The sequence below is a fragment of the Candoia aspera genome, chromosome 3, assembly GCF_035149785.1.
Source record: "Candoia aspera isolate rCanAsp1 chromosome 3, rCanAsp1.hap2, whole genome shotgun sequence".
Lineage (NCBI taxonomy): Eukaryota > Metazoa > Chordata > Lepidosauria > Squamata > Boidae > Candoia > Candoia aspera.
In genome coordinates, this window is record NC_086155.1 from 36,619,155 (window position 1) to 36,633,256 (window position 14,102).

At 37.3% G+C, this 14,102-nt stretch overlaps 1 protein-coding gene across 1 annotated transcript in view; it reads right to left on the bottom strand.

Moving 5' to 3' along the window:
- The window catches only part of SYCP1 (synaptonemal complex protein 1), a 72,239-nt gene that overhangs the window by 11,975 nt on the left and 46,162 nt on the right, over window positions 1-14,102 (bottom strand). The window contains exons 19-24 of the mRNA XM_063297378.1: window positions 9,962-10,043; window positions 7,879-7,941; window positions 7,354-7,416; window positions 6,431-6,493; window positions 5,415-5,531; window positions 2,645-2,755 (exon numbers count right to left, since the gene is read on the bottom strand). Coding sequence (XP_063153448.1) covers window positions 2,645-2,755; window positions 5,415-5,531; window positions 6,431-6,493; window positions 7,354-7,416; window positions 7,879-7,941; window positions 9,962-10,043 — 499 coding nt within the window. The remainder of the gene's footprint in view (window positions 1-2,644; window positions 2,756-5,414; window positions 5,532-6,430; window positions 6,494-7,353; window positions 7,417-7,878; window positions 7,942-9,961; window positions 10,044-14,102) is intronic.

Consider the following 14,102-nt stretch of genomic DNA (forward strand, 5'->3'; position numbering starts at 1 on the left):
AACTTACTAGAAACAAAGAACCTCTTTGAAGTTCTGTAAGTCATAGGATTTTGTTTGTGAGTGTGCCCTATTCACATATAAATCAGCTTGGTTAAAAGCTCGATTTCAGTTGTACAGCCTCTTTAGCATCTCACAACCTACTGACCACAAGGAGCAAATTTCCTGTTTCCTCTTTAAGCTCATTTACAGGTCCTGATTGCTGTGGCTTGAAGACATTCTCACAATGGAAACTCCATCTTGCCATCTGCCTGTTGCATGCTTAAGTTGGGTGAAGGTGTTCCTATGCCAGCAGAATACGTTCAGTGTGGACATTCTAGGTGGCAAGGAGGAGGAGCCTTTAGAGGTCAATAACCACCCAGTTCCCCGATGGGAGGAGATGGGCGGGGATAAATTTAATAAATACATAAATACATAATCTCCTAGGCTCCAGCTGGCTTACTGCAAAAGCACCACCACACATCTGGTTAGTAGCTGTATGCCTCCATAGCTAAAATTGCTGTGGCTGCCAGAGACCAGACACCTCACTGGAACTGTGTATTCCTCTTAATTTTTTGTTGCTTGGACATGGGAATATCAAACACATGGAAGAAAAACTACAGATCTATCAGGAGGCAGATACTACTATATGTAAGCAGAAATAAAGAAGGGTAACTTTTACTCCTGTTGGCAGATGAAGTGAGGGAGCAAATGCAGAGCACTAAATCGTTAGCATATATGTATGAGAATGCATGTGTGGCTATATTTGTTTGTGTGTGTGTGTAAAGAGAAAGAGAGAAAGATCTGAAATATTTTCTCTGCTCCTGATCCAATAAGCACAAAGGAGTTAGTTCCACTGGCTGTGTTCCTTGAGATTTGACTGCCCTTTAAACATACAGCATTAATCTGAGCATATATTTGGAAGTAAGACCCATGTGTTTAATAGGGATATTTTCTAAAGAATACGTGCATAGGAACAGTAGCTTAAGAATGATGGGGGAAAGGAGTGGGGGAGAGAGACTGTGCCATACTGAAACAATGTTTCAGTTTTCCAACAGAAGGGCATGATTTAACTGGGGAAGGGTGTTGCAACACAGTACAGGGAGCCACAGGAATCTATATTCCTGTTCAAGACAAACGCTCAGAAAGCGTGCTCACAAGCTTCTCTCCTTATGGTCAGAGGAATGCTTGAAGTGAGGAAAATGTCTGCAAAATGCTTAATCCATTTGGGGCATAATAATTCATCTCTGCTAACGTTTGCTTTTCAGATCTCATCTCTCCTCCATTTTTCTGCAAGAAAACTTTGCTTTATAGTAACCAGTCACTGATCCTTACTTAGGTTAAATTCCTGCTTTCCAGGAGAGACATAAATTGCTTTTTCTAGCAGAATTACAGGCTCAGAACAGGGAATTAAAAGTGAAGTGAAAGAGAGAAAAGGATTTGTCCTCCTAAACTCCCTACCTGAAAGTGATGAGAGTAAGTGCGTGCAGTAGAAATGAAAGGTGAAGCAGATCTACAAATTCAGATTGCAAAACCAGGTGTAAGGAGAGGTAATATGTCTTGGGTCATTTGCAAACCTATTGTTCTAGAAACTAAAGCAGAGAAACTGGCTTGCTGCATTCCAGGGAGAATAATTCATTCCAGTGAAAAAAAGGCAGAAAATAGAATGCAAGCAAAATGCAGGAGAAAAAAACACGTTTCTTTACTGAAAGATAGATTCTGAAATTACAAATGATCTTATTAAAGAAAAAGATAGATCAAATAGACACTAAGTAGCAACCAGGAATTTATTTAGCAGATCAACAGAAAACTCCTTCAAGCAGGGAGAGGATCAGTAAAATTACCTTGTGCTCTGGATATAAAACAGGAATCATATAAGTATAGAATTAGAAGGGACCTCAGAGGTCATCATCTAATTATCTGCAATATCTTCAAGGATTATATTTTGAGCATTTTATAATAAATATGAAGAGAAAGACGGAGACCCATAATTAATATCTATATTAAATATTAAATATTCCATATTAGTGGACATTGTTTTAATGCATTTTATAATATGAAGAGAAAGAAAGAGACCCATAACTAAAATCTATATTAAATATTGCATATTAGTGGACATTGTTTTAATCTAAAGAATAATTTGTCTGGCGATATTACTATTTACATTATTTTTACATTACATGCAGCAAAAAGAGCAAGTAAAACTTCAGTTTTGTGCAGTGTCATCCATCCCACATGTACCTTTCATTGAACATAGCTTATTTCAAGGGCCAAAACCTTTTTGAGATGGAGACACACTGGAAATTTTAAAATCAAGTGGCAGACATATTAGGAATTTCTGTTCTCATAAAATGAGTGTCATGATGGCCATCGCACAAATCAACCATTTATTAGAAAGTGAAATAATCTCCAAGGATGTTTCCTATCATCCCAGAAGAATTTGGGGAGCTCAAAGGAATTCCTGTAAATAAATATGATGCTAGAGGCTGATGATTTGCCTTGCAATATGCCAGTTTCCTATTTAACTATTTTTATTAAGATTTTAAAATTCAAATGGAATAGGGAGCCTGGTCTACCCCAATGGAGGTTTATGGGAGCACATGATGTTGGTCAGCATTGTATTATCTGTCCTTGGTTTACATGTATATAAAGGAAAGAGTATGTTTACCTTATGTTTTTCCATAAGTGCTACCATTTCAGTGATCTTGTGCTGACATCGAATATCTATTTCTTTCTGCATTGCCATTGCTTCATTAGCTAACGAATTCATTGTTTCTACCTAGTAGTAAGACAATATATATGACTAAGAGAAAATGATTAAATCAATTTAATTAAGCTAATACATGTTAAATTAATTATATTTGTTAATAATATTCAGTAGTCATATGTTCTGGATCCTCAGACAACAACAATCAACATAAGGCAATCTCAGCTTCCAAAGGGCATTTGGAATTGGAATCCATCATGACTGTTTTTGATATAGAGCTAAGGTAGTCATCAATCTGATCATTATATCTGTGATGGAATGTGTCTCTGAGGACACATTCAAAACCAATACTGAACTCTACCTGGAGTTCACTTCTCAGCACAAGGGCTGCTGTATCCTGTAGCAGTTGTAGCTTGTATTGAAATGTTGCCCTATGCAGAGTGCGCCACAGAGGTGATGAGGGTATGAGTTACCATTACCAACTCCTTCCATCCAGCAGTAGCTGTGAGTCTAGGAAGATACCCACATCACAAACCTGCTCCTTCAGGAGTGCCTCCCCATCCAGAGTTAAAAGTGGAGCAAAGAACCAGATGACTTCCAAATAAACAGCAATTTTGTCTTGGTTGAGCTCAACCTCAGCTTGTTTCATTCCATCCAGATCCTCACTGCCACCAGGGACCAACCAATCAATACCTTGACCGCTTTCCAGTTCAGCTTAGAGATGTACAACTGAGTATCATCAGTGTACTGGTGATATGTCACCCCAACTGATAAGATGTCCTTATCCAGCAGCCTCATATTGATGTTAAACAGCAGAGTTGAAAAAATAGATACTTGTGACAGCCCATAAGGGACTGCCAAGGAGCAGACCACTCTTCTCCAAGAACTGTCTGGAACCACCTACTAATGCAGAAGCAGAACCACTTAAAACATGCCTCCTTTCCCCAACTTTCAGAGATATATCAGTAGGATACATGGTCAATGGAATCAAAGGCCATCAGCAGATTAAGTAGGACCAAAAGGGGTGCACTCTTCCCATCCAGGTCCCAATAAATGTCATCTGTAAGAGCAATCAGTGTTGTCTCAATCCCATCCCTAGGCCTGAATCCTAAGAATCCAGATAATTCATTTCCTCTGGGGCACTCTGCAGCTGAAGTAGTGCACTGTCTCAACAACCTCCCCTAGAGTGGGAAGGTTGGAAACAAAGCAATAATTATCCAATGTAATTGGGTGCAGGGAAGGCCTCTTCAGGAGGGGAGAAATCCTATGTGGGAGAGGACTAAATAGGAAAAATACCCATTACCTTCAGCATTTATTTTTTGCCTTGTTTTGATATATTCCACACTCTGAATTTCTCCATTCCTAATATAATGATAACCTGTTCTGTTTTATTAATTTTCAGTGGCACTGCACTAACTTTTTTTCTGCTTTTCAATCTGTATTTCTAGTAAACAGATGGGCAAAATAAAAGGAATATTTATTGTTCTCATTAAGGGCTTTTCTTGTTGAAGTGAGGATATCCAAATGCCTATTGAACTCAAAGCCAGGTATCACTGCTGGGAAGAAAGAAGCCCTCAACAATGCAACATGGAAATTAGAAAATACCCATTATATATCTGGAAAGGAAGAAGACAGGCAACTTGGATTTTAAATACTTTGATCTAAATCAGTTCTCAAGAACCAGTGTGACATAACAGTTAAGGTGTTGAACTAGGAGTATACAGATTCAAATTCAAATCTACTTTTAGCCCAAAAGCTCACTGGTTCATTTTGGACCAATCACTCACTTTTAACCCAACGTATCTCACAAGGTTGGTGATGTGGAGAAAATTAGAAGGTATACTCTGTCTTGAGCTTCTGGAGGAAAAGTGGGATATAAATACTTTTTAAAAAATTTTCTTTCTCCTCTTTAAAATGAGAGTAAAATGAGATTGGAAACAGAAGCATCTGGCTCATTGCAAGGTTTATTTTGTTATCTTGAAGTTGAGGTCTAACTGTTGTAATATTATCCCCTTTTTGATTCCTTGTATGAACTGATTATTTAACATGGTATTGCCTTCTTTTGCCCTGTATTTAATCCTACTGTATTTCATAAATGATGTAAGCTGAAAATTTGTACTGAAACTGTCAGATAAAGCCACCTTTGCTTCCAAAGTTAAGCCTAAAAGAGATTTATTTTGCCCTCTATCACCAACTGCAGGTATGAAAAGAAAGCATTTATTCTTGCCTCATTATTACAACTTTAAGGGTTTGCAGTGTTTCAAGTGTATGGAAGCTTAAAACTACAACATCTTAATTATGGCCATGGGTGTATAGGGATGGAAGAGATACAAAGGTCTACACTAAGGTTGTTTGCTATTGTTGGCTTTAAGTGGTATTCACTGTTCCTTTCTTTGGAAGGAGCGTCATTATTTCCTCTGTCTCCTCTGTTTTGCATGCATTTCTGAGAACTATCTCAGCTCCCTCCCTTTTCCCAAATTTTTAGGATTTTGCTCCTGAAGCTAGTTCTAAAGATGAGATATAATGCTTCCTCTCTCATCCCTTATCAGTCTTCTACATTTTAGTTCGAGGACATTCTGAAGACAGATCAATGTATAACAAATAGTGAATCTGTGAAGAACTCATAAACAGACTGATACAGATAGATACAAACTATATGATGAAATATTATATATAATTATGCTAATAGAATTATGCAGTTCTATAATATACCAAAAAGATCAACTCTCACCTCTTTGAGAAGTCTTTTTTCATTTGCCCTGGCTATCTCAATTTCATTTTTATAGTTGTCAATTGTTTCTTTATGTAACTTATTTATGTTTTCCAACTCTAACTGTAATTTATTTACCTTTGAACAAGAAAGAAAAATAAAGTTTTATTCTTATCCATAATAATCAAGGGACATGTCCAAGCAACATCAATTACTTCCTATTAGCTTTTCATACATTTCTATAACATGAACTCTGCTTCTGCATTTTCCTTGCAGTGAGCTACAAGAGAGGTGGCTCATTCCTAATTTTTTTAAGTCTTCTGGTTTTTGCAACCCAGATGTGGTAGCCTTAACCATTTCCACGTGGACTCCCAAAATAGTTGAGGAACTGACACAGACATGAAGCAATGAAAACAGAAGTGAATTTAATGAAGTTTTCAAATGTGCATATTTCAAAAAATGTTAGGAAGAAGTACTTCAGACCTCACCCAAGCTCAATTACTCTCTGCTATTCATTTAAAGATCACCCCTTTTCAGGTTTCTTGCTTTAAGGAATTAATTCTATAATATTAATGTGACTTTTCAAGTAACCAAAACTTTTTACAATCTCTTATGGAAGACTAAAAAAAATGCTTCTCTGCTAATGCTTCTCTGCTATTTTAATTAATAGCAGAGAAGCATTATCCTCAAGTGAGAGCCAAAGTATTTTTGAATCATTTTTGAAACAAATAAGCCCAAATAGGTAATATTTGACATTCCTTATTATACCAAAATGAATGCCAGCAGAATTGTATTCAGTTGGAGAATTGAAGCCAAATAATTCTTATTTTCAGAATACTTTATTTCAGCTTTTATTCTTTTAGTCTATTATTGTATTAAAATATGTATCACTGAGAAGGCCATAGTGGTAGAAAAGTGACAAATAAGTAGTTGTTAAATGCCACTATGTCTCATACCTTACAGATATAATAACTCAAATTTTTATTACTCCGTACAACAATTTTTGCTACTAATTCAAAAAATAAACATATTCCTACCTTTCCTTCAGTAATATTCAGTTGCTTGCTTTCTGTTGCAACTTTCTTTTTCAAAGTTTTATTCTGGTAACAATTATTAATGAAGACTTTATTTACACATTTAATTATACATTGATATTTCTGCAATTATAGCTGTGATAATTAACACCTTCTGAACTCAAATATGTACTTTTCAAGTCTTCACAGTTACCATGTGAGCCCATGAAAAGGTGTAGCTCCTTTAAGAAGCAACCAACAGTTACAGGGAGGGTGCTCATGGTGGTTCCAATGCACTTGTTCTCTTCAGATCCTATTATTCAATTATGTTTATAGAAATCTTGTGATTGGTAATATGAAATCCAGATTAAATCCAGATAAAACCTGTAGTCATTGCATTGCAATAACGTAATTGTTACATATCATGGCCTGAAATATCCCTTTCCCCTACAGGTGGAATGGCTGAGTGTAAAGGAAAAAAACAAGTACATTCATGCACACTCATATACAGTACACACATTCTTATGCATATTTGATACAAGTATTACTCCACTATATTCCCACCTCTATTCTGTCTCTAAAGGGGTGGGGTGGGGACACATTTTTGTGACCAGTTCCATACAGAGCCAAAATTTATTTTATTTCTTTACAGAGTAAAGTAACTTGTGTCAACTGAGGTAAGATTTTGAATTACCATATTTTCCCTTGACAATTTAGTAGTTTTCATATTCTACTTTTTATTTTAAACTGTACGTACAGTTAAATTAAAATGTTTGGTCTAGAAAACATTTTTTATTTTGATTCAATAGAAACCTTTATTCTCTTCAACTTTAATAGGACAAATTTGCATGAAACAAATTTTAATGTGGTAGATACTGTATATAATGTTATGTTTCATACATGAAATATGTATACCTATACTTTTATCATTCAAAACCAGTTCTTACTTCTTGCTGCAGTACTTCAATATTCTTGATTTTCATTTCAATCTGCTTCTTTAAACTGTTAACCTAAAAGGGTTTAACACATATTTCAAACAGTAATAATGTACCACATGATTATTCTAGATGTAATCATTTTGTTCTGGTAGCTGATATTTTGAGAATATTTCTTCTGATTAGGGCTTATTCACAAACTTGCTAAGACTTCAGCCTGAAAATTATTTTATCTTTATAACTCCAGAAATAAACCAAAGTATTTGTTCAGATTAAGTGCAATTTAAGTATGTGCACAAATACTTTTCTGACACACAGGAGGATATATTAGTTGTCCACTCAATGCATATTCATTTATTACCAATATGAAACCCATGGAAAAGCAAAAGTTGCAACAAACATTTTCAGTGATTAGAATTAATGATACATTTGATATTTTGTACAAAGATTGTATCTGAATCCTGAAACACTTAAGAAAAATTGATAAATATCAAAGTTCTTATAGAGCCTAATAAGTAGATTTTTACATTTTCATACCTTGTTTTCTAATGTTTTCAGTTGTTTTTCCTTTTTCAAAATTTCATTTTCAATATTTCTAACCTGGAAATATATTATAAATGTTGACAAATATATTTTAAAGTTCATTACTACTTTCATTAAATTCTACTTTAACACTATGAGAATCTTTATTCAAAGATGGGGAGCTATATTCTTTTATTTTCTGGTGGCATCTGAGAGACTAATACATTTATTATTGCATAAGGATTTGCTGCCCATTTGATCCATGAAACCTGAAGTAATGATACAACTGGTAGTCTCTGAACTATGCTGTTTTTTTAATGAAGTGTGATCAAAGCTCCTTCTCATTTATAATAAACTTTTCTGAATTAAAATAATGATGCATATTTAGAAAAATAGAGCAAATATACATATCTATATGACAAATTCAAAATAGGTTAATTGTCCATGTGGTTTCTCAGAAGCTGTACCAAGCATAACTGAAGGAAGAACCATTTCTAAAGTTCATATAAAAATACTCTGAATCTTTCTTCAGAGAATAATCTTATATAAGGGAAGTTAGTATCTGCCTGGCTGGTTTGATCTGGCAGGACTGGTGCACTCTGGGTTCCATCAATTAAACAATGCTATCTATCAGGACCCCAGAAGCATGCCTTCTCTTTAGCAGTGCCTGCCCTCTCAAATGAGGTTCCCTCCAAGATTCGAATGGTCCTTACCCTACTGGTATTTTGAAGGGCCCTGAAGATGTTGTTTTTTACTCAGGCCTTTGGTGAAGATGATTGATACCCCTTTTCTATCTTTTCTTTGTTCCCATCCAGGTTTGTTTTTTCTGCCATCTTTGTTCCTTTAGTTTGTGTTGTTTTTGTGCTTTTTGTATTCTTCCTTGTTTTAAAATGTTTTTAACAATTTGTAAACTGCCCAGTCAATGGGAATCAAGCGGCATATAAATTTAATAAATTATTAATAAATTATTATTATTTTAACCCTCCAGATACTCTTAAGAACAGGTGTGGGGCTTAACTTCCTATTTCTGATTTTACCTGAAAAGAGTGCTACTGTACATATGACATCTCTTTCCTTCGTTAATTAATTTTATTTTTACAGTCCAGGTTTTATAATGAATAAATGTTTCCCTTATTTATCAGCTTCTTATTTAATACAGGTAGTCCTTATTTTAGTGACCATACTTTGGAGCGGCAACTCTGTCATTAAGCAAAGTGGTTGCTAAGTGAAACTGTGATTGTGCTTATGATCTTACTTCAGCTTTCCTTTGCTTTACAGACCTGCGAAGGTTTTAAGTAAGAGGATTGGTCGCAAAGTTACTTTTTGATCACCATCGTAACTGTGAACGGTTGCTGCATGAGGCAGTCGCTAAACAAGGACTATCTGTATTTTCATTGGCCAGAGCATACATACATAAATATCATCGAACTATTTTCTTTCGGTAAGCAACATTATGGAGAATACAGAAAAAGAGTAAGAATGAGTAAGCAAAGAAATTAAAGACAGGAAATCTAACTAAATTGAGTTTATACCAATACCATTAACGAAAATTTTCAATACTATTCTGTTTTTCCTTGCTTATATTACATCCACACTCTGATTCATACAGATGTTTGTTCTCATTTTTCTCTTTTTGAGGATCTCATGAACTCCATCCAACCATATACTTTTCTGCTTTCCCCTTCTTCTCAACCCGGTCTTTCTTACTTCCTATCTTTTTTTTCTGATTTGATTCATATTAATTAATTATTCTACATGACTAAAACATTTCAATGGGTTTTTGTTGTACTGGTCATTAATCTTTGTATTCAGTCCATATTCATACATCACTTATTCATTCTTGGCCCCATCTCTACTTGTTTTTCCACACATACTTTCTACTACCCCATTCCCAGTGCACCAGATTATTTTTACATTTTTCATGGCATATCCCCCTCTCATTTCAATATATTAAAGGGGGCTGAAACTTGCTTTTATGCACAGCCATTTTCACATCTTTAGACATTCATTCTTTGCAAAACATCATATACTACACACTACCCTTCTACCAGAATTTACATATATTAAAATTTCTATTTTAGCCAGAGTGATAGCATACATTTTCTTCATTTTCATCAGCTTTGCTTTTTGCTTCTTCATCCTTCTGTTTTAGTTTCTCCTTTAGCTCCTCTAATTCATTTCTATGTGACAAAATTAATAGATGCAATTACTTCAATGCAACTAAAATGTTTATAATGAAGACATTGCTAAATTCATGTAGAAATTAAGGTTGTCATATATATCCAATAATATTAGACTACGATCTGTTGCACAGTCATGCTTGCACACATCTGTATACAGTACACTCCTCTTGTTATCTGCCTCCTTAGCTATTGCCTTTTTGAAGTGAACAGCTACTGCCGTCTAATAGAGATGCCAGTGAATTATTTAGGATTCAGAGCCATTTCTGCAATTCCATAATTAAAAATATTAAAAGCTCTTGACATCATCTCTATTTCAGATTACAACCCATGCCAAAGAAGACTCACTACTGTATCCAAATTGTGAAGACCTACCCTGACAAAAATTAGGGCTAGAAGGCACAACCATCCACCTGGACATATTTACTCCAGAATAAGGTGGGATTTTGACCAGCTGTGACAGAAAAAGAACCTTATGATTTAAGTGGTTAATCGAATAACATACAATCTTCAAGAAAATAACACTTGGTTGCATAGTCCAAAGAGAGTGATAATGTATCCCACATTCCTTTTGTCTGATATCTGGTGATACCATGTTAGTAAAATTAGAGTTAGGAAGAACCATAACATATAAAATGTCAGAGTAAATAATACACTGTGCATTTCTTATTTTTATCTTTCTTTTATCTTTCTTTTATCTTTCTTTTTATCTTATTTTTATCTGCCATAGTGCGGGAAAAACTCTAAGAAGCAGCAGCAGCAGCTAGTGTGAAACCAGATTGGACCTTTTTAATCCCAATTAAATGTCAATTGAATTCAAGAGCTGAATCTGAATTGTAGTTTCTGGCTCAGTTGTGGTATACATGAAACTACAGTAAAACTGGTGTTTTCTTTGAAATGCTGCAGCTCTGTGGAGCATGTAAGCTGTCTATTTCCTGATTTGCTTGCTCTTTCCATGTTCAGCTATCTCACCCATTCTTTTAAGGGGTAAAGTGATTTGAAACATTATCAAACCCTGCTCATAGGGACTACTCAGATTTTTTGGTATACAATTAGTCCTCACTTAACAACTATAATTGAGACCAAAATTTCTGTTGGTAAGCAATGCAGTTGTAAAGCATGGTGTCACATGAATGCATCATTTAGTGACAGCAGTCCCGGCAGTCCCTGTTACCATCATTAAGTGAGGACCTCCTCACAACTTCCTGCCAGCTTCCAACAAAGCAAATGGAGAAGCTGGCAGGAAATCACAAGTCCCAGGGTGGCTGGCAAGCATGCTGGAGGGCAGGTAAGGGGCTACTGCAGCACAAGCGCAGTGGGGCCAGCTACTGCCAGATGAGGTAGGGTGTGCCAGTGCAGCTGGGGGGTGGCTGCTGCCAGATGTGGGAGGGGGCGCTGGTGGCCTCTGCGGTGCTGCCAGGTGGGCAGGTGCTATGGAGTATGGGGGGGGTGTTGCGGGTGAGCACACACATGCAATGGAGTACGAGATCCCCAAGAACTCATACTCTGTAGCTGGGCTTCTCAGGAGAAAAAGCATCAGGAGTGGGAGAGACTTACAGGAGTGACTTGTGACCTTCTCTGCTGGCTTCCCCATTGATTTTGCTTGTGGGAAGCTGACAGGGAAGATCACAAATGGTGATCATGTGACTGCAGGACGTCAACCCCCTGGATTGCGATCACATGACCGCGGGGATGCTGGGACTGCCAGAACTTTGAGGACTGATCCTACATACCACTCATTTGGCGCTGTCATAACTTTAAACAGTTGCTGAACAAGCAGTCATTAACCAAGGACTACCTGTATAGCCAAAGGTACAGTTAGGATATGAATTCAGAGTGGTGGTAAAAAACTTTTTGTTTCTCCAAGATATGTGGCAGCTCAGAGTAGCGCACTGATTCTTCGCTCTATATTCTCAGTATTGGGTTATTCCTCATAATGGCTTTCTCACAATTTATGTATGGTAGCTTCAGGTCAACAACTATAAATTCTCTGCCATCTTTCCCCCTCTTAGCCAGTGTCACCTACTGGTGGGAGAACCAGTCATTAATCACTCTCTTCCCCATCTCCTGAAGATGTGGCAGGGTGGGTTGAGAGTTCAAGAGAATTTTTTTATTATTTATTTGCCTTTAATTTTTATTATTAGCTGCATCCTTCTTCCAACAGGACTATGAATCCCCCAGAAGTCCAGATTACTAAAGGTTGGAATCAAAATTTCTGGCAGGACTATCAATCTCTTGGGCAGGACTGGCAGGACTATCAACCCTAACCCTATCAGAGAAATTGTTGTTATTGTTTATTCGTTTAGTCGCTTCCGACTCTTCGTGACTTCATGGACCAGCCCACGCCAGAGCTTCCTGTCGGTCGTCAACACCCCCAGCTCCCCCAGGGACGCGTCCGTCACCTCTAGAATATGATCCATCCACCTTGCCCTTGGTCGGCCCCTCTTCCTTTTGCCCTCCACTTTCCCTAGCATCAGCATCTTCTCCAGGGTGTCCTGTCTTCTCATTATGTGACCAAAGTATTTCAGTTTTGCCTTTAATATCATTCCCTCAAGTGAGCAGTCTGGCTTTATTTCCTGGAGGATGGACTGGTTTGATCTTCTTGCAGTCCAAGGCACTCTCAGAATTTTCCTCCAACACCACAGTTCAAAAGCATCTCTCTTCCTTCTCTCAGCCTTCCTTATGTTAGCTCTCGCAGCCATATGTTACTACAGGGAACACCATTGCTTTAACTATGCGGACCTTTGTTGTCAGTGTGATGTCTCTACTCTTAACTATTTTATCGAGATTTGTCATTGCTCTTCTCCCAAGGATTAAGCATCTTCTGATTTTCTGACTGCAGTCAGCATCTGCAGTAATCTTCGCACCTAGAAAGACAAAGTCTTTCACTGCTTCTACATTTTCTCCCTCTATTTGCCAGTTATCAATCAAGCTGGTTGCCATAACCTTGGTTTTTTTGAGGTTTAGCTGCAAGCCAGCTTTTGCACTTTCTTCTTTCACCTTCATCATAAGGCTCCTCAGTTCCTCTTCGCTTTCAGCCATCAAAGTGGTATCATCTGCATATCTGAGATTGTTAATGTTTCTTCCAGCGATTTTAACTCCAGCCTTGGATTCCTCAAGCCCAGCATGTCGCATGATGTGTTCTGTGTACAGGTTGAATAGGTAGGGTGAGAGTATACAGCCCTGCCGTACCCCTTTCCCAATATTAAACCAGTCCGTTGTTCCGTGGTCTGTTCTTACTGTTGCTACTTGGTCGTTATACAGATTCTTCAGGAGGCAGACAAGATGACTTGGTATCCCCATACCGCTAAGAACTTGCCACAATTTGTTATGGTCCACACAGTCAAAGGCTTTAGAATAGTCAATAAAACAGAAATAGATGTTTTTCTGAAACTCCCTGGCTTTATCCATTATCCAGCGGACATTGGCAATTTGGTCCCTAGTTCCTCTGCCTTTTCTAAACCCAGCTTGTACATCTGGCAATTCTCGCTCCATGAACTGCTGAAGTCTACCTTGCAGGATCTTGAGCATTACCTTACTGGCATGTGAAATGAGTGCCACTGTTCGATAGTTGCAACATTCTTTAGTGTTTCCCTTTTTTGGTATGGGGATATAAGTTGATTTTTTCCAGTCTGATGGCCATTCTTGTGTTTTCCACATTTGCTGGCATATAGCATGCATTACCTTGACAGCATCATCTTGCAAGATTTTGAACAGTTCAGCTGGGATGCCTTCGTCTCCTGCTGCCTTGTTATTAGCAATGCTTCTTAAGGCCCATTCAACCTCACTCTTCAGGATGTCTGGCTCTAGCTCACTGACCACACCGTCAAAGCTATCCCCAATATTGTTATCCTTCCTATACAGGTCTTCTGTATATTCTTGCCACCTTTTCTTGATCTCTTCTTCTTCTGTTAGGTCCTTGCCATCTTTGCTTTTGATCATACCCATTTTGGCCTGGAATTTACCTCTGATGGTTCTAATTTTCTGGAAGAGGTCTCTTGTCCTTCCTATTCTATTGTCTTCTTCCACTTCCACGCATTGCTTGTTTAAAAATAATTC